We start from the raw sequence: 20,004 nt of genomic DNA on the forward strand, positions 1-20,004 counted from the left end.
ATGTATATGGAGAAAACAGCTGTGTTTTATCAGATCCCATTATAATGACAATGTTGTAAATCACTGCATATTTGGAAGAAACAGTCAGATACGTTGACCAAAGAAGATTAGAGGTTGTATTGATCCTCATTTCACTCGGAGCAGTTTTAGCTGTGATAATGTTACCAGTGATTATCATCATCATCATCATCATCACATCATCATTATTATTATTATTATTATTATTATTATTATTGTCATTTTTAAAAATAGTGATACCACAGGCAGCTGGTGTGGATGTTAAGCAAAAAAGATAGTGAAGATAAAAGTTAATGCAAACCATTTCTTTTCTATTATCACAGACAATCAATAAGTGGTATAGGTTTGTTATAAGTATAATGTTACGTTTTCTAAGTGGATACTTGTCATCAATAAACAGTTTGTAATTTTTATCAGAATATGTTGAATGATTTGTTAAAAAGGGGGTCTCATTCTATAATGAAGGTTGTCTTATACTTGAGTAAATATGGTACATTATCTTCTAGTGCTGTGCTTTTGATTCAGTCTTGGCTATGATCATACCTGTTCCCTAGGCTGTTAATAATAGTGTACCACATTCCTGTTGTCTTTTTTACTTATTAGACTTACACCTGCATTTGCCCTTACTTAATGATGTTGATAGCCTGGTAGTCACAAGGCCAAAATTATTCTTCCTGCCACTGCACTTACTAATGCCCACTTTTAAGGACTTCAACCTACTGATTTATTTTTTCAGTTTCAGTAACCTACACTAGTTAAGGGATCTAATAGTCTACATTGCAGCCAGAAGGAAGCCACATTTGTTCCTACTGAGTAGTTCCCAAATATCGTAATGGAAGACTGAAAGAATTCCATAATTTTTATTCCATACAATATAGCGACTGGTTCTTGGGGAAAACAAAAACTGTAGTTTCCTGTTGTTGTCAGTCATTGAGTACCAACATAGGTCATGTTGGCTTATATTAAAGGGATGAAGCAATGAATTGTTCAGACTGTTCCCCCCCCCTGTAATTACTGATAAGGCTGCTGCCTCTTGAGGAAACATAGGGTAGTCTGGCCTCATCATATATACCCCTCCGTATGGTTGCAGTGATGATAGTCAAATCAAAAGCAGAAATTGGGGAGGGGGGAGACTTGCTACCATGAAAGCTGGAGTACAGAGCTTTTATTCGTTACTGAATTCTCATATGCTCACAGTAAGAGATTTCCTGTAATTCTGCTAACGTCCTGTTTAGCCAATTGTAGCATTACCAGGCTGATCGCACTAAGACAATGTTGTAGCTTCTTGAAACTGACTAGCTCATTTATATTAAAAATGGCAGTTTTAGAGTCGTTGTTCATCCACCTCCCCCAAATAAATTTCTGTGTTTTGCTCTTGTGCCTATAGTACTATATATGTGTACAGTGGTACCGTCCCCCACCCGTTTCTCCCAGAGCAAGGTTCATTGGATTCATAGCCAGTTACTTAGACTTAGTGGTATAAGGGAGACCAATAAATGTTCTTTGTGCTTTACCCATTGTCATGGTGGGTATGCAAGCAGTTAGAGTTGAAGTTGTTTTAAACTGGGCAATAGCATTATTTTGTAAACTTTCTTGTTTCCGAACTTTTCTCACCCTTCCAGTGAAAGTATTCCATGTGACCAATGGCACCACTGCAAGTAACCTGCTAAATCCTTACAGCATTGATGTAATAAAATGAATATTAACTGTGATCTGTGAAAGAAAAACTATATGCTGTAATGCAACAATTCACCATGCAATTAGAGCAAGCTATTGTCCACCATAACAGTTCAGCATAATTTGTAATGTGTGTATTGTATTATGACATTTTCTCCCCTCCTCACCCCCCCCCCCTCCCAATACTACTTCAGAAGCTGTGAGGGACTTGAAAGATCCAAAAGTATGGCATTACATTAGCTTCAATGGCACATACTTCAGAAATGATTCTCAGAATAAGCTTAACAAAGTGTCTTAGTTTCCATTATATGGTCTTTCCAATATATCTTCTACGCCAGTGTATAAAATGTTAACCATTCAGAGGATTGATAAGTTTCACAGTTCCGAGGGGAAAACTACAGAAAATCTAATGTCAGTTAGCACGGGAAAAGTGTGTTTTCGCCCGGGAAAGAGTATGTTTTTTAAATGGAATATCTGGGGAAAATCCAGGAATTTTTTTTCCCTCATCTGCGTATACAACGTGGAAGATTCTAGTAGGGAAGGTGAATGGTATACTTTGGTTGATTGGGATAATCTTGGGAAAGTGTGGCTCATTCGTAAAGGAGACTGCATGTAGAGTACACTAATGCGACCTATTCTTTAATACTGCGAGAGTGGTTGGAGCCACACCAAGTCAGATTAAAGAAAAACATTGCAGCAGTTCAGTGGTGGGCTGCTAGATGTATTACTGATTGTTTCAAACAAAACACAAGTGTTACGGAGGTGTTTCAGGAACTCAAATGGGAATCTCTGGAGGGAAGGCGAAGTTCTTTTTGAGGAACACTGTTGAAAAAATTTAGAGAATTGGCATTTGAACCTGACTCCAGAACAATTTTACTGCCACCAACATACATTTCACATAGGGAACCACGAAGATAGGAGAAATTAGGGCTCACGTGGAGACACATTGTCGCTGTTCCACTCGCAGACAGAGCAAGGGAAAAAGAAAGGAAATGACTTGTATTGATACAAGGTAATTTCTGCCATGCATCATATAGTGGTTTGCAGAGTATGTATGTAGAAGCAGATTTTCTAGGCATCTGATAGTTCTTCTGTGGAAGCCAATATTGTTGTTTCTTTATGTGTACCTGTTTGAAGCTGTTGATTATGAACAGTAGCTAGTAATTGTGTAAGTATTTAATTACTTACTGTTTCATTACTCTTTCAAATACTTGGAAGAGTGATATCCATATTTTTTGTGTCGTGTTCTCACTTTATGTTGCAATAAAATGAACCTATTTTGTGACACTAGAGAACTAATCCATCAATATGTTAAATGTAACATGGAAATGATTTCATTTGAGTATCTCGAAAATAAAGCACACAAATGCTGAAATGGGAAATGTATTTGGAGTAGCATATCATACTTTTCTGTTCATGCTGGCGAAACTGTTCAAAATGTTCTATTCGTTCTGACAAATTATTGAATACATAGAGCATTGCTACTACTTGCTAAGTAAATTTCTCAATTATGAAATTATAAATCTGATTTTTTAACTAGAAATTATAAAATACTGAACAAAATGTATCTCAGGTTGGAGACCTTACTTAAGTCATTCATTTCCACACCAAATGACCGTTATGTTAAGATACGAAATGGGAAATAAAATTTATGTAGTCTCTCTCTCTCTTAGTCTCTTAAAGGAAACATTCATCAGTTTGTGCCTTTGGGTATAGTTGCATGGTCGTTAGCATAGTTGAAAGGTGTCAGATTGTCCAAAGTAGGAACACAAGCATCAAAGGTAAGCTGGCTTCATAAAGTATAACATGGAAACATTATTGGTGACAAATGTGAAACAGTGAAGTTGCTGTAAACCTTGAGGATTTTGGCAGGTGATGGATACTGGCTTCATCATTACAAAAGCACTACAGTATATTGTCAGAGTTAGGAATACAGTTTTAAAGATCGTAAGTGGGAAACAGCCTTCAGTTTTACTTCCTTCCAAGAGAAACATCGCAATGTTTGCCTATAATGTCAAAACATTCTTCTAAACTTCATACATTGCCCAATAAACAAATTGCAAAGGCATTCACATAAACTTGTTTTATAAACACATAAGTTTCACAGTGCAAATGGGTAGGAAATTGTTCCATATGACATGGAAACAGCCATTATGATTTGTGTTGTTCATTGTAAACAATTCAGTTAGTATAAAAACAAGTACAAAAATTTTGTGATCTCTTAAGGTTTCTTGGCATGATTGCATAAATGTGTTTGTGTGTGTTTTACTGAGTTGATTTTCATTTTATGCACAATATTTTGATATGGGGACAGACTTCGTCCCCACCCATGAGATTTCATGTTGACTTTTCATCAGGGAGCTGATGACCATGATGTCAAGTTCCCCCTCAACTAAATCATCATCAGTATTTCGATGGCTAACCCAGCCGACTTTTTCAGATGCCGTAGGTTAGGTGGTGTTGTGTGTAGTCACTGCTTGGACTCCAACCAGATTGCGATCTGTTGTTGGTCTCGCACCATTATGCTCTTTCCTTTTCTCCTCCCCTCTCTCTCTCTCTCTCTCTCTCTCTCTCTCTCTCTCTCTCTCTCTCTCTATTTCTTTTTTTTCCGGAGCTCACACTGATACTCCATGAAATGCACATTCTCTCAGCATTTTCCAGTTGTGGTGGGTGTTATGATCGGTCAGCAATATCTTAATAAATCGAGTGCGAGACCCAAAGTGTTGTTTAAATTGAAACCACCACCCCTGTTCATTAGGTTTTTTGACATCTTTATTTTGATAGACTGCTTAATTATGATGTCCCAGAAACTTGCCGTTTGTGCCACAGTACAGGTCTCCTGGTATTTCATTTTATGAGTATATAGAGGCTATGCTCAGTGATGGCAGATATGATTTGTTGTTTTATTTGGGTATGGCATTGATGTTCCTTGCATTCTGTTCGAATATTCTGACAGTTTGCCTCTCACAAGGCATGCAACATTTGCCTGGAATGTGATACCCAGCTTTCATAGACTAGATCATATTTAACACTACAAAGAACATTTTTTAACTTAGTTGAAGAGAGCAGAATGCACCAGATGCCATGTTTCCGTAGCAGTCTGTGACCGTTCTTAATATTGGGCAAGCATATAGTAGTAAGGGACTTTTGCTGCTCTTTTCACCCTCAATTTCTCTTTCAGGGATTGTTAATTTTGACTGTATGCCCCATTCAGTTTAATGCTTTGAGTACCTACCATTCCTTCGAAACATTGTTCTTAAAAGTTGTAATTCTTTGGCAGTCCACTCCTTGTATGAAAGTGTTATTATGCTATGGACAGGAGTCTTTACCATCAAGTTTCTTTCTGACAGATGGTGATTAATCGAAGCAGGGAGTTAAAGGTCATAGTGCATCGATTTTCCGTAAGCACTGTGACCCAGGGGTGGGTCTGTTCTTCTCTTGACTACCACTGTGAAGAAAAGTAGTTGGCCCTCTTTCTAAAGTTCCATCCTGCATTTTATAGTGTATCCCAGGAGGGAAAAAGTACAGTAAACATGGACTTTGTCTTAAGAGCTATGAGCACATGTTCTTCACTACTGTGAAACACCTCTTGTATCGAACAAGTGCTCGTAGCTTTTAAGCTGTGCATTTCACGGCCCATGTTTACTGTACTTTTTTGCTGTGGGTGATTGTTACTGCCATGTCCATAAATATTGACAATCGTTCCTGGTACACCCTGTGTTACAATGAATGGAGTTTAAATGTTCCTGAAATCTAAGATTTTTGCCCCATGTGGCCACATAAGATACGTTGGCCACATACCCACAGAAACACATCAGTTTCAATATGGCAGATTCTGCCTTTTTTGCTTCAGTGTGTTCCATGTATAGGTTAGTCACACAGGTGATTACTGACTACGCACTGCCATACCATCTGTGTGTTCATAATACAGGGTTATTATAAATTATGGACCCTTTTTCAAAACTTCGTATTTATTCAAGTACTATACCAGTGAAAAGAGGAAGTTTCAATGTTTTTTTTCATTATGTTTGATATCAGTTTAATAATTAGCAATATTTTGTAATATCTAGTTTTTAATAATGAGAAATGTGATAAATGTTCAGTGTGGCCACCGTTGGTTGAATACCGAATTTGGTACGAAATGCCTACTGCACTGCAATTTGCGAGACACTTTTCGCGAACTCAAGACCGCTGAAAACCTTGTGCTCCACTGTCGCCATCTCACTCACAACTGACTGTGAAATGAAATGGAATGACAACCCTATTGTCGTGCAAACTGCGGCCGCTTCTGAAGCAGTCACTGCCCGCCGAAAACTTTGAAACTTCCTCGTTCCATTGGTATAAAGCGTGTTCATTTTGGATTTGTACTTGAATGCACCCAAATTTTTGAAAATGGGCCCATCATTTAGAATAACCCTGTATTTTCAATTGAACAGGAAATAAGTACCTAAAAATACCCGTGATGAGTTCCAAGAATCATAAAGTAGAACTTGCATGAAGAGGGCGGCTGTATCGATACTGGCAGTATTCTGGTGCCACAGTTGACTGAGATGGTGTCAAAAGTCAGCAGAGTTCATGGCGTGGTGTTCTCACTTCCCCACATTTTCACAGAGAATTTGTTTCAGGTATTTTACCAGCTGGTGTATAGGTGTGCCAGTATTATTAACTTTTATTGGTTTTATTCATAAGATATATATCTGTCTATATTTGTTGTCTTTGAAAAGATCGAAAATTTCTTATTGTTGTCCACATCTGACATTAGGACCATAGGATTGTCCTTGTTGGCTAAGAGAAGTACAGTGTCCTTGTCCTCTTTGTTGTCATCTAGATGTTTGTTAGTGAGATTAATTATAGAACAGCTCCCAGTGTTCTATCTTGCCTTATTGTGCAAGTGATAGAACTTTGTTTCCTGGTGTGCAGACTTTATCTCCATTGCTTCTGCTTGTGACAATGTCATACTGTCAACCCATTTCCAAGTATCTGCAGTGTGTGGCCAATAAGTGAAGATCAAGATGAATCTCTTTTGAAGTGACATCAAGCATTTATCAGGGGTCATGGGTTGCCTTTCTTACTAGAGCTAGATTTGCATGGTGCATATTCCTATTTTCCGCTGACATGTTATGTGATGTTCCATTTTTGTGAATGTAAGTTCAACTTAGTCATGTTCACGCCTTGTTAGTCCAATGTGACCACTTGGAGCGGAAAAATTTAAAGAGTTGCTGTAACATTTAAACTCGTGTGTGTATATATATATGTATGTATGTATGTATGTATGTATGTATATATATGTATGTATATATATAAAATTCAATGATTTAACTGGATACAGAGGGCCAACTGCCTTTCCCCGACATCTTAGGTAAGAGACAAGTAGATGAATCCCTAGCTCACAGTGAGCATAGGAAACCTACACGCCTCAAGGCATCACCATCTGTCATAAAAAAATTCAGTTCTAAAGACTGGTAAGCAGATCTCAGACACTCTCTGACAAGGAAAAGAAGCCAAAAATTGTGTATCTACCATATCCTGGCACAGTATCTGCAAAGGTCAGTGGGCTCCAGCAGAAACATGGCATCCAACATAATCTTAAGAACAACCTAGGTCTTCAAAAGCCGGGAGTGTATCACAGTGTGTGTGAATGTGGCATGTCTTATGTGGGGAGACTATCAGACCAGTCGAATAGGGATAAAAGAAACGTAAATGACGTATGCAATTAAAACAATCAAGCAAATCGGCTTTTGCTGAGGGCTGCCTTAAATGTAACTATGAAATGAAATACGTTGAGACCAGTATGACGGTGAAAAGGCCAAGCTTCTGGGACAGCATAATTCAGAAGTTTACTGAAGGAAATAGGTTAAAAAAAACTTATCAAAAAAACAGGGATGGCAGCTTTAATTTAAATAATGCTTGAGGGCCTGGCTATCGCTCAAAATTCTCATTGGCCATCACATCCACCAACGCTGGAAAATGTTGAGAGGATTTGCATTTCTGACATACACTGTCGAGCTCTGAAAAACAAGAGCATTAAAGAATTTAGTGGGCATTGGGACTCACTCAGCTATAAAAAGTGGTGCAAGACCAACAGTAGTTGACACGTTGGAGTCTAGGCAGCGAGTACACAGAGCCAAATTTGCAGCACTTGATGATGGATGGGTCAGTCATTGAAAAAGTGCTTCAAATGGAACAGTATTTCACCAGAACACCTGGAAGCACACTATTAATACATAAAATTTTGCAATGGTAAAGGCCAGTACCTACTTGCATGGTGAAAGTCTTTGCACTGCGACACAAAGCACATTAAAAACTGGACCTCAGTTGATGAGGTGAAAAGTGGGGGACGAAAAAAAATCTTATAGAGTCGGTATGTGGTCCCCATCCCTCTTTTGATATCTGCGATCTGTTAGAATCATTAAATCTTCTCAAAAACTAGTGCCCTGTGATCATTAAATTATGCAGCTGCACATTAGCCAGAACAGGATCTCAAGAAGCATGTAATGGGGGGGAGACTGATGATCGTGGCAGTCTGGTCCCTTTCATCCCACAAACCAACCAACCATGCAATGGGTTGATAGCAGAAAGTTCCATCTTAAATCATAAAAATATCTGCTTTGAAGGTTGACTAATAATCACTAGATTATTAAAGACGTGTATACAGATAATATATTGAAGGCTTTAGGACTGGATGTCTTGGCTTCCATTCGTACTGTTCTGTCCAGAGCTGAACTGGACATTTTCAGAGGTGCTCCTGTTTGTGCTGCGTCTGCCCAGTTGATGGTTCAGACATCGGAGAGCAACATAAATTCTGTGAAAGGAGGAGTGTGATCATTTACAAGTGATCGGCGAAGATAATCCGTCTCAGAATGGAACTTATCGAAGGTCATCTGTCTAAGATTAAACTGTTGATTCTGTAGTGTTACTGTTCATATATCAGAAAGTTTCATAGCTTTTCTGTTAATTATCTCCACGTTTATATATTTTAATTGTTTCTCCGTATGGATATGAATAGTTTGTCATTGTAGAAAAATTTTGGTTTGGCCAACTTAATGATTTTTTTGGCTGAAGAACATGTTCCGCTACACTTGAATTTTCTATTTTCGCTAATTGACCTAGACTTTCATGTTCCTTCAACCAAGTATTCATGCTTCTCCTGGTACTTCCAGTGTAGACCTTACCGTATGTACATAGAATTTTATATAACCCCACCTCCTTTCGTGCTGACAGAAGAGAGCAGTTATCCTTTACATATCAGAGTGTTTGACACATTTTCTTAGTTGGTCTGAAAATTCATTGCTAGTACAGAGAGATTTCTTTAATAGAAAAGACTGTCTTGCATTTGGGTCTGTGTACAGTATAATAGAAAAGACTAGTAGGCATAAGTAGTAGTTCAAAAAATTACAAAGTATTGTAGAAAGTACAAACAGTATGTTGATGTCTGGTTCTGTTATTATTAAGCCAGACAGAGTATTGACTCAAGATGGAATTTCATTCTGCAAAAAGGGAGATGCTGCTATAACACTTACGAAAGCACCAGTTAAGGAGATTATTATGAATGTAGAAGCAGGGATGAGCTATTCCCAACAAGATTGCAAATGCAGTTTGAATCAAAACTGCCAGACTGTTGTGCTGCAGTAAACCTTTGACAAATAATTTAACAAAATGTGAGAGAAAGGCTCTCAAAACATTCAAATGCAGATGAAAGGGTAGTGGTCCTTCCTGTGGAGCAAGGAAACACTGCTGTTATGAATAAATGAGAGATCATCAGTGCAGAATTTTGAAACTGTTAACATCAGGACAGTACCAAAAAAATTGGGACCTGGCACAGTGAAGAAAACAAATAATCTAATGTTATCTTATTAAATTCAAAAATGTAAAAAAGCCTTATTGAAGACTGGAGCTGTGTGTCTCAGACCTTATGGCCTACCCAAAATTTATCTTTCCCTGAGACACATCGTGTGTGGCACATACGCCCAAACAAAATCCAATTTACCATGGAAATGGAATTATTGTACAGCATTGTTGGACAGGAGGCCCCATCTGGCAATATTCGGCTGCCTAGTGCAAGTCGTCTTGCTTCACGCAGGTGCCATCTCTGAACAGACGGGGAGTCAAACCTAGGGCCCTTACATGGCTGTCAGCCTGTGCTGACCAGAGCTATGGAGACAGATTTGCTGTGGGAATGACAACCAAATTATCCTTCTTCAATGTGTTATTGCAGAGAGAGATCAAAGGGAGGTTGAAACAAAGTTTTACAGAAAGTCACACGTGTGCACAGATATTTCCATAAGAAATCCATCATCTCACACAATGGGGCCAGAAGGATTTTAAAACTGGAACACCTGAATACTGAATAAAAACATCTTAAGCAGGCTTTTGAGAAAAATGGGTATTCAGGAAAAGAAGTAAATAGTCCTTACACCAAATAACAGTTCGCTGAAGAGAAAAGATAAAACATAGTGGTGGAAGAACACTTTTGCTTCTTTTATTTAAAATGCGATTAGATGGGCAACATTATACACGAAAATATCACTGTTTTTTAGACCAACCAAGGAAATAAGTCAAGCACTCCAATCTTTAAAGGATTAATACTGTCCTCTGTTAGTGAGTGAGGTATATAAAATTCCATGTATGTTTGATAATCTCTACATTGTAACTACAAAGAGAAGCAGGAATACATGGCTGAAGAAATGTAGATCTTTAATGGCAAATGAAAATAGAAAAATCAGTAGCCAAGTATGCCCTTCAGTAAGGAAATTGTGAAGTTCTCCGAAACCAATGTTTTATCTATAGTGAGAACATCCATAGCCACAGAGAAGCCATCAAAATACATAAAAATGGGTGTAATTAACAGAAAGGAAGTCACGAAACTTGGTGATGAATGGGCAGTAGCTCTACAGAATCGATAGTTTTATTGTTGACACACGAACATAAATGGTTTACTTTTATCTCTGTCAGTCACAAGTAAACTTCAACTCCCTTTTTCATAAACACTGCAACCCATCAGTTGCCAAGACTGAGTGGCAGCAGGAGCACCTTTGAAGATACCCAGCATAGCTCTGGACAAAACATAAGGAATTGAAAAGTTTCATAGACCACACCCCATGCCCATACAACCCAGAAGACTCACTAGTTGTTAATGTATATTGAGTCAGTGAATAGGTAAAAGTACCTGTTGTGAAATTCCTTGGTATCCGTTTATATAGTAAACTGAAGTGAAATCAACTACTCAGAAAGCTGATTAAATCATGGATGGATGGATGGATGGATGGATGGATGGATAAATGATTGGATGAAAAAGGACAATGCAAGAAGAAATTTCTGCTTGTTTTGTGTTAGTCTTAAACACAGATTGTGATGTTAAGTGGAAGTTTTTCATGTTGTAACTGGTTTACATAAACTTCCAGTTAATTGTAGATAACTTTCAATCCAGGATTACAAATTTGAAAACTATAGGAATTTAATTACCTAAGCCTACTAATATTTATCTAGAAAATAGTACTTGTTTACTGTAGTCAGGAGATAACTGTATAGTTGACTGTTTTATGTTAGTGAATGTTGGTGTTTAATATTTGACATATATAGCTTACTTCATTCATAGAATTAGAATCAAATTTTCAAAACATGTAAGTGAAGTTTGATCCATGCTCTAATCTGCACTTTGACCCAAGCACACTGTCCAACAATCTTATTCTTTTTGTTGCAGAGGAGAAAATGTAGAGGAAGCATTCTTGGAAACTGCCAAGAAAATTTATCAAAGTATACAAGATGGCAGGTAAGGAATTCAATTTTTTTTTCCAGTAAACTCTTCACGTGTTGGGTGAACACCCCATTCCACCATAAATAGTTTCGCTACAAAATTCTGCAAATATTTTTCTTCTGTTGTAGGTTGGATCTGAATGCTGCAGAATCAGGAGTGCAGCATAAACCATCACAGCCTGGCCGAAGCACGCTGGTCAATGATCAGCAAGCCAACAAAGACACTTGTGCTTGCTAGGTGTGTATTTGGATTGTGTTGTTTCATACAAAAAGTGGTGTAATAGCTGCTGTATGAACAGCATGAGAAGAAAAATATTTTTTGTAACATTATAATAATTAATTTAAACTTAATGTGTGTTTTGGAAATAGACCTGCTAATTGAGGCAGAGCTTTTGAGCCAGTTACCTATTACATTGTTGTTTGGAAACTTGTTTTAGTAATATTCATGCTTCTGAATATGTTTCTAAGCTTTCATGGCGTTTCATTGTGATACGGTATCAAGTGCATAGTGATTTAAAATATTGGCTTTCAGGTGTCAGTACAGATTTCTAATTTACACCTTTGCTTTCTGCCTTTCTTAAAACTCTCCCACATTTCATTACCTCCTTACAAATATTTAGTCCACAAAGTGCATAAATGGTAGTTTTTGTCTTGCATTCTAAACTGTAATGCCATATTCTTTTATATATTCAAATTTGTAAATAAGTTGGTGATTGTTGCATGAAAATGTGTTGTATTCTTGCTCCACAGTAAATAGTCGCTTACCGATGACTTCCTTAGCATTTTTTGCTTAGCTAACAAGATAGTACCACCTAAGAATTGTACCTTCATTACCTTAGGTGTGTATTATAGTGGTTTCGCCCAGTGAGCCTGTGCTCTGTAGTTCTTACCGTGCAACAGTTAATTCATATAATGTATTCTTTATATGGAATGCATTGTATTACTTGGCACGGTGAACTGGTTAGCCAGCCATGGCAGGATTAACTTGACGAGATGACTAAGTACACCCACATTCCGATCCAAAGTTGCGGCCATTTTAAATCCCAGTACGAGCGTGAAGAGTGATTGCAGAAAATACCATAATAAGGAAACAGTGACAACCTGATGTTAATGCCTTCAATTTTACACAGTCAGAACAAGAAAGGTGTGATGATACAGATGTAGAAGGCAGTGGAAGGTGCAAGTAATTATTATTAACAAGCAAAACGTAAGTGTGTAAATTACAGGGGATGGGGGGCTCAAGATGCTGATGCTGAATGGAGTAAAATTAAAATATCAGCCCCAAAGCAGAAATAGTAAAATGCACACAATACATATTTCATTGATGACATACATAAATACACTAATGGGAAAAAATCACAGCACCAAAAATTAATGAATGGAATCAAATTTCTGGAATACATTTGTCTAGGTAACGTATTTAAGTGATTAAAATTTCAAGACCACACGTTCACGTAATGACAAGATAAGCCATTGTAAATGTGGCATGCTGGTACATTAATAACCAGTGTAACCACCAGAATGTTGAACATAAGCATGTGAACATGCATGCATTGCATTGGTGCCTGAGGTCATTGTGTGGGATGGAGTTCTATGCCTGTTGTACATGGTCTGTCAATACAAGGACAGTTAACGTTGTTTGTGGATGACGCTACAGTTATCACTTTATGTCCCATATGTGATAGATTGCAGGCAGGTATGATGATCGATCAGGCCAAGGCAACATGTCTAAACTCAGTAGAGCATGTTGGGCTACAACACCAGTATGAGGGTGAACATTATAATGCTGAAAAACACCCTCTAGAATGCTGTTTGCGAATGGCAGCAAAATACGTCAAATCACCAGATTGACTTACAAATTGTTGTGAGAGTGAGTGGGATAACCAAGAGAATGCTTCTGCTGTCACACAAAATCTCACACAAGACCATAACTCCAGGTGTAGATCCGGTAAGTCTAGCATCAGTGGAATGCACACTACAAGGAATCTGGCTCAGAACTTTACTTGAAGTAATTCTTTTGTAACAGATCACTGTGTCACTATGGTGCCAAATGTTGCTCAAATTTCTGCTGCAGATGTAGTACAATGCACCAGAGCCGTACGTCATACGTGACCGGACTTCCCTCTCGGTAGTGCCACGTGATCATCTGGAGCCCATCTTCTTGTGACCATACATTTTCATGGTCACTGCTGCCAGAAGTCATGTACAGTGGTTACATTCCTGCCCAGTCATTGCAATATTGCAGAAGAAATCTCCAGCTATTCAAAGACCCGTTACACTGATTCATTTAAATTCTGTGAGGTGGTGATAATGGTGTCTGTAACCCTAAAGGCAGTCTTGACTGACATCAACCCACCTTGTCCAATCTCAAAGGAAACTAACACTCCTTGCCATTCATTTTTTGATGTGCGGCGGCCGGGGTGGCAGAGCGGTTCTAGGCGCTACAGTCTGGAACCGCGTGACTGCTACGGTCGCAGGTTCGAATCCTGCCTCGGGTTGGTTAGGTTTAAGTAGTTCTAAGTTCTAGGGGACTGATGACCTCAGAAGTTAAGTCCCATAGTGCTCAGAGCCATTTGAACCATTTTTTTGGTGCGCAGAAGTAGACTTCAAGGCTATCAAAGAAACTTCGAGAAAAACTGTTCCACTTCTGGAATTCAATTTTAAATGGTGCCGGAAGGAAAGGGATACGAGGTGGAATGAGTATGTGAGAATTGTGGTATGGAAGGCAAATAGTCAGCTTCATTTTATTGGGAGAATTTTAGGAGAGAGTGGTTCACCTGTAAAGGAGACCACATATAGGATGCTATTTTTGAGTGCTGCTATAGTCTTTGGGATCTGTACCAGGTCAGACTGAAGGAGGACATCGAAGGGATTCAGAGGTGGGCTGCTAGATTCTTTACCATTAGGTTCGAACAACATGCAAGTCACTGGGATACTATGGGAACTCAAATGAGAATCCTTGGAGGGAAGGCGACATTCTTTTCAAGAAAAACTACTGAGAAAAGTTTGAGAACCAGCAGTTGAAGCTGACTGCCGAACAACTCTACCACTGTCAACATACATTTCACGTAAGGTCCATGAAGATACAAGAAATTTGGGCTCATACAGAGGCGTAAAGACAGTAGTTTTTCCCTCACTCTATTTGAAAGTGGAACAGGAAGGGAAATGACAAGTAGTGATGCATGGTACCCTCCTCCATGCACTGTTTGGTGGCTTGAAGAGTATCTATGTAGATGTACATGTTGAATGAAAATCATTATGTGCAGGCAAGTGAACGTACTTGCGAAAAGAATACAGTATATGGCATTAGATTTTTTCAAAGATATGAAGCTTCGTAATTAAAGCAGCCAATTGTTTATTTAGACAACCTATGAATTCATGTACACTACATGATAAATAAATGTTGTAAAGTGATAGTTTGAAAAAAGTATTGTGAAACAATGTTTTGTTGTGAATAGTTTAATTTCATGTTCACTTCTTTTTCTGTAAGAGGAAAACTTCAGACTGTTGTTTAGAAATACAGAAAAAATAAAAATATATAGAGACAAGGGAAGGCAAACTCTTGACTTGAATTACAGAATGTCTTCTCACCATTTTTCCATTGAGAAAATTTTGTAAGAAAATGGTTACCTTCCTACTACCAGCTATACTATCTAGGGTTAAATCGTATAGAACTTACGTGATATCATACAAATAATAAAATCTGTAGTTGTATTATGCAGGTATCTCGCATGCAAACCAAAACCAAGAAAACTGATGCTATTGCTGCTGACAACCAAATACAGTGTCACTTTTACTGGCACAAGCCTGTCTGGCAATTTGTGCTTAAATTTAGCTTCCTTTATATTCAAGCAGCTTTTCAGTTGTCTGTGCAAGGCCATGTGGACACTCTTCCACATCTTTCCACCAGCAATAATTTTAAGTTGGTCACTGGGAATCAAATCATGTAACCTCAGCATCACTAGCCAAAAACATTAACCACTAGACCACATAGTCAGTTTGCCGTTGCTGTCGTAACATTACATTTAACTAATGGTAGTAATAGGAGACAAGAAAGGACACACATCACGCCAAAATGTGACACCACTGGAGAGATGATGTTTTGATGGACAAGGCAACAGAATAGAATAAAATCGAACAGCATAAATTCAGAGTCAGTATTATCATCCACGATAGAAATGCCAGACAATGAATCAACGGACACAGCTGTTGAAAATGGCAACATTACTGAGGAAGGTTGTTTTATGGATACCACCAGCGAAGCATTGTAAGAAACATAACTGAGATATATTTACGTCCTTATTCCATTCTTGTTCTAGGCACTTCATTCAGTGGCACTACATTTATTACACACATAGCACAGGACAGCCTTTTATTTGGTAGAATAATTGAGTGTATGACCGAGTGAGGTAGCACAGTGGTTAGCACCTAGGACTCGCACTTCAGAGGACAACTGTTCAAATTTGTATCCAGCCATCCAAATTTATGTTTCGCATTATTTCACAAAATTAATCTAGGCAAGTGCTGGGATGGTTCCTTCGAAAGGGCATGGCCAATTTCCTTCCCCATCCTTGACACATTCAGAGCTTGTGCTCAATTTCTGATGACCTCTATGTTTACGGAATGTTAAGTGCTAATCCTTCCTTCCTTTCTTCCTTCCTGAAGTGCATGCTATTACTACTACCTCTCTCTACTTCTAGGGCATAGTAGTAGTTCTGCCACCCTGCCAGTTCACTTTGCCATGTAATACTTTATTTTTCTTAGCATAAGTAGTGTGGTATCTAATATTGTTGTCTTATCATTGTTGCAGGTGTTCGATCTGTTGGTTATGTCTCGTGTGAAGGTGCTTTGTCACTGCTCTGTGTAAATATCTGCAGTTGACTTGTGGGTCACGAGTGAGTGATGTAACTTTTTGTGATACAACTAGTGTTGTAGGAATTGGCTGTTCGTGCCAATATGTGGTCAGGATTAACGGCTCTAAGCAGATGCCACATTCAATTATTCCAATGTGAGTAGGTTTGCACTTTGTGTCTGAGCACCTTGCTTTTTTTTCTGTGCAAGAAAAGCGAAGTATCATTTGAAGAACTGCAGTTTAAGTGATTGGTATCTGAAGTTTTGTTGGTGCATCGGATATTCATTTTCGAAAAGCAGCTACTGTATGACACTTCGTTAAATGTAACAATTACTTTCTTGGCATATACAGATGTAAGCATCAAAATTATTTAAGCAGTAGCTTCACATTTCTTTTTATATTATGTGGTTGACACAAATCAAAACACTCCACTCCATTTTACTACAGTTTTCAAAGTCTTCGTTTCATCCATTTGTTTGGAGTTGGATAGTTTTCAGCCTTCGATATCAAAAGATTACTACAAGAATAATCTGGCTGCTGTAAATTTATTCTTCCTATTTATGAATTGTGATGAAAAATTAATTACCATAATCTTGCAACTTAGGACCACAAGTATGTATGTATCTGGAGATAGTAATAATATTCATTGATATTAGAAATTTATTTTGTCATGGAAACCCTTGGTCTTGATGTCTACTATTGTGAATTAAACCCAGCTTAGAAAGTTTTAAAATATTACTAATATGCTAGAGAAAAACCAGCAAAGTTTGAGTGAATGTTGTAATTGAGATTCAGTTGTGATAAGATTTAGAACTTGAGAATTCCAGGATACCAAATATGTGCATACATTGCATACAGATATTATATTTGTGTGCTATTTGACATTTCCTTAAGTCACTACGGATTAATTTCATGTGGTCCACTTGCACGTTAAGAAATTTTCAATTTCTCTAGTTTAGCAGTAAAGTACATTGTTATATAAATTGGTGTTATAGATTGAAATAGTAAAAGGATGGCATTTGTGTGCTACTTAATGTATGTTTGGTATGGGTGCAGAGTTGGGTGCAGTTTCTGTTACTACTGTTCAGAAATTAAGTATGGATTACTGAATAAATTTGTGTGTAATATTCATTGTGTGTATCAGAAAAAATGAGAATAAGTTTAAGAGCTAAATTACACTTTATTTGAAACATATGAATGCATTCAGTCTTCTCTTCCATATTTTAATGTATTAATAATTATTATATATTTAGCTACCATGACATGTGCCTTGTTCCCAGAATTTCTGTGCTGTTGAAATGTTGATTGAGAGAAGGCTGACTGAATTATCATGCTGCTTGAACATACCTAACAGAAACTTGGTGTGTTGTAGCGAGCAGTAAAGTTGGAAAACTAATGTCTTCTTTACTTAAAAAGAAACATTATTTCTTTAGAAGACCTTACATATTGGTATACACATAAAATTGTAGTTTTGTTACTGATACCAATGTTAAATCTACAGTTCTTAATCTTTGAATGATGTTTTCATTGCTACACCATTCTGTGCTCATAAATTACTTTAAAATTTAGTTCAGTGCATATTTTGCTTAATTGCTGGATTTAGGTTGTTTGTGCTTTGCAGTTTCCTATTTCTCTGTTGTTACTTATACTTACTGCTCTGAAGAATACTACTATTCTGCATTTTCATTTGTTTTCTTCACTCACAGCAAAATAGAAGAATGGCAGTTGGTTGTGACACTTGTTTAGTGCCCAAACATATGTGGACTTGGCTCTTAATTTATTGGAAAATACCAAGTGTTTCTGACTTTTTTCTCTGTAATGTATTTATAAACCTGCCTTCAGTATAAAGTGATCTGATATTCAGAATTTCATCAGCATTTGAATTGTTAAGCTTTAGAAGCAGTTATAAAGAAAGCTTACTGTAGTACAGCTGATAAGGCTGAACTGAATGGTGATAATGTGACTAGTATAGATTTAAAATATTTAATTAGAATATGCTAAAAATTTCTGTTCATGCAGTAAAAATTTTAATCTTCCTTAGACAGAAGTGAAATACACAATGTCAGTTGTATGCAGAACTGAGAGTGCAAAAAAGATTCAGTTTTGTAAAGAAAGTAATTTCTTTCAGTGATGCACTTTGTTTGCGGTATTACAATGTTCATACACTTAACAGGACAGAAGTCCTGATTCATTTAGAAGTATGCATATAGGGTTAGAGATGAAATTTAAAAATGCATTGGACAGATTTTGTCAAGTCAGCCTGCATTATGATGGAAATTTCACTCCTGTCCACCAATTCTCCAGGAATTTAATTTGCTACTGTTGAATAAACTGGTGAATTATACTCATTTCTTATATTACTGTGTAGCCAGTAGCAGAAATGGAAAATGGTGACTATTTTAAATGTTATGCAGTGAGGTGTTTCTGGGTGAAAAGATTAACGAATATGTGGTATGGATTCACTTCTGTATGAACAGCCTTGATATCTATGACACTAAGTTCGATTGCAGTCATTGGGAAAACAATTTAACAAGAATCTTATTTGTTAGATCATTGTCTGTTGTTACCTGTGAAAATTTATTGTTGAACAAATCGTGGAAAGGAAACAAATAATGACATGTGAACTGGGACACCGCATGTAACTGACCTTGTGTTGAAAAGCAGTGAGAGTCAGACTTTTCATGCTGTTGGCTGAGAGAGGTCTTCCTCTTACGTATATGAATTAGCTGTAACAGCTTGTGCCCAGTGATATTTTTGGAAAGCCCATTAACACTTGGGATAATTAAGGAGGGCTGTGCATCATTGATTACCTCAGTGAACTGTTGTCTGAAAGGTTTTTCTCTAACTTCTACATGTCAGTATTTTTATTCTTTTGCTGTGATTGTTTCTGCTTAAAGACTGTGATTTTACTAATTTATATTTGTTGTTATGTTTAAAGTTTACAGAAGACCATTTTAATATTCTGTCTTAGGGAGAAGTATAATATTTTTTTTTTAATGTTTATTGCGGCATGCAGCTACATCGCTTTAATATGTGGTCCTCGTTATAATGAGAACTTAAAAGTGTATTTCATTTATGTGCTGCTCATGTTTGCTCTGCCCGTTCATTACATATGTGCTGGCAACTGTTTGTTCCCACCCTGCCCTTGCAACTGTATCACTAAATAAAACATTCCAACAGTTAATGAATTCTTTCTTTCCAGTAACACACAGAATACCTTTGAGTATAATAAACTATAAAATTAAATAGTAAAACTATTTTTTGATGGCCGTTCTTTATTTCTTTAACAAATTTTATTCTGATTTGCTACAAAGACCCCAGAATTTTAAACAAATTTACTTTTTCTCCCTCTTCTCTTTTTTTTTCATTAATGAGTACTGCACAGCGGAGAAATATTTATCTGCATGTGCATATTTACAATAGTGTATTTAGTGACAACCTGGTAAGAAATTGATTATTTGTAGTGGGAAATATCTTTTTAAGCAAAAATCTGTAGTAATGAAGTCACAAATTGAGTGCTGATGACAATCTTATGTGATAACTTTTGTGTGAAAACTTCTGTTGTACATATAGAGCAGCTTGTACCATAATTGCACTTTAGCAATTGTAAGTTAACTATGCAGGTGTTGTTAAATTTTAAGTTTTATATACATGTTTATGGCCTGTGTGGAAACTTCTTAGTGTTTGCCTCAGTGCCACTCAGC

General features: G+C 37.2%; 1 protein-coding gene across 1 annotated transcript in view; it reads left to right on the forward strand.

Annotated features, from left to right (window-relative positions):
- LOC126190686 (ras-related protein Rab-14) overlaps positions 1-19,484 on the forward strand; it is a 77,891-nt gene extending 58,407 nt beyond the window's left edge. The window contains exons 6-8 of the mRNA XM_049931145.1: positions 11,396-11,464; positions 11,578-11,686; positions 16,259-19,484. Coding sequence (XP_049787102.1) covers positions 11,396-11,464; positions 11,578-11,686 — 178 coding nt within the window. The 3' untranslated portion in view covers positions 16,259-19,484. The remainder of the gene's footprint in view (positions 1-11,395; positions 11,465-11,577; positions 11,687-16,258) is intronic.
- The last annotated feature ends 520 nt before the right edge of the window (positions 19,485-20,004 follow it).

Source organism: Schistocerca cancellata, chromosome 6, assembly GCF_023864275.1.
Source record: "Schistocerca cancellata isolate TAMUIC-IGC-003103 chromosome 6, iqSchCanc2.1, whole genome shotgun sequence".
Classification (NCBI taxonomy): Eukaryota; Metazoa; Arthropoda; class Insecta; order Orthoptera; family Acrididae; genus Schistocerca; species Schistocerca cancellata.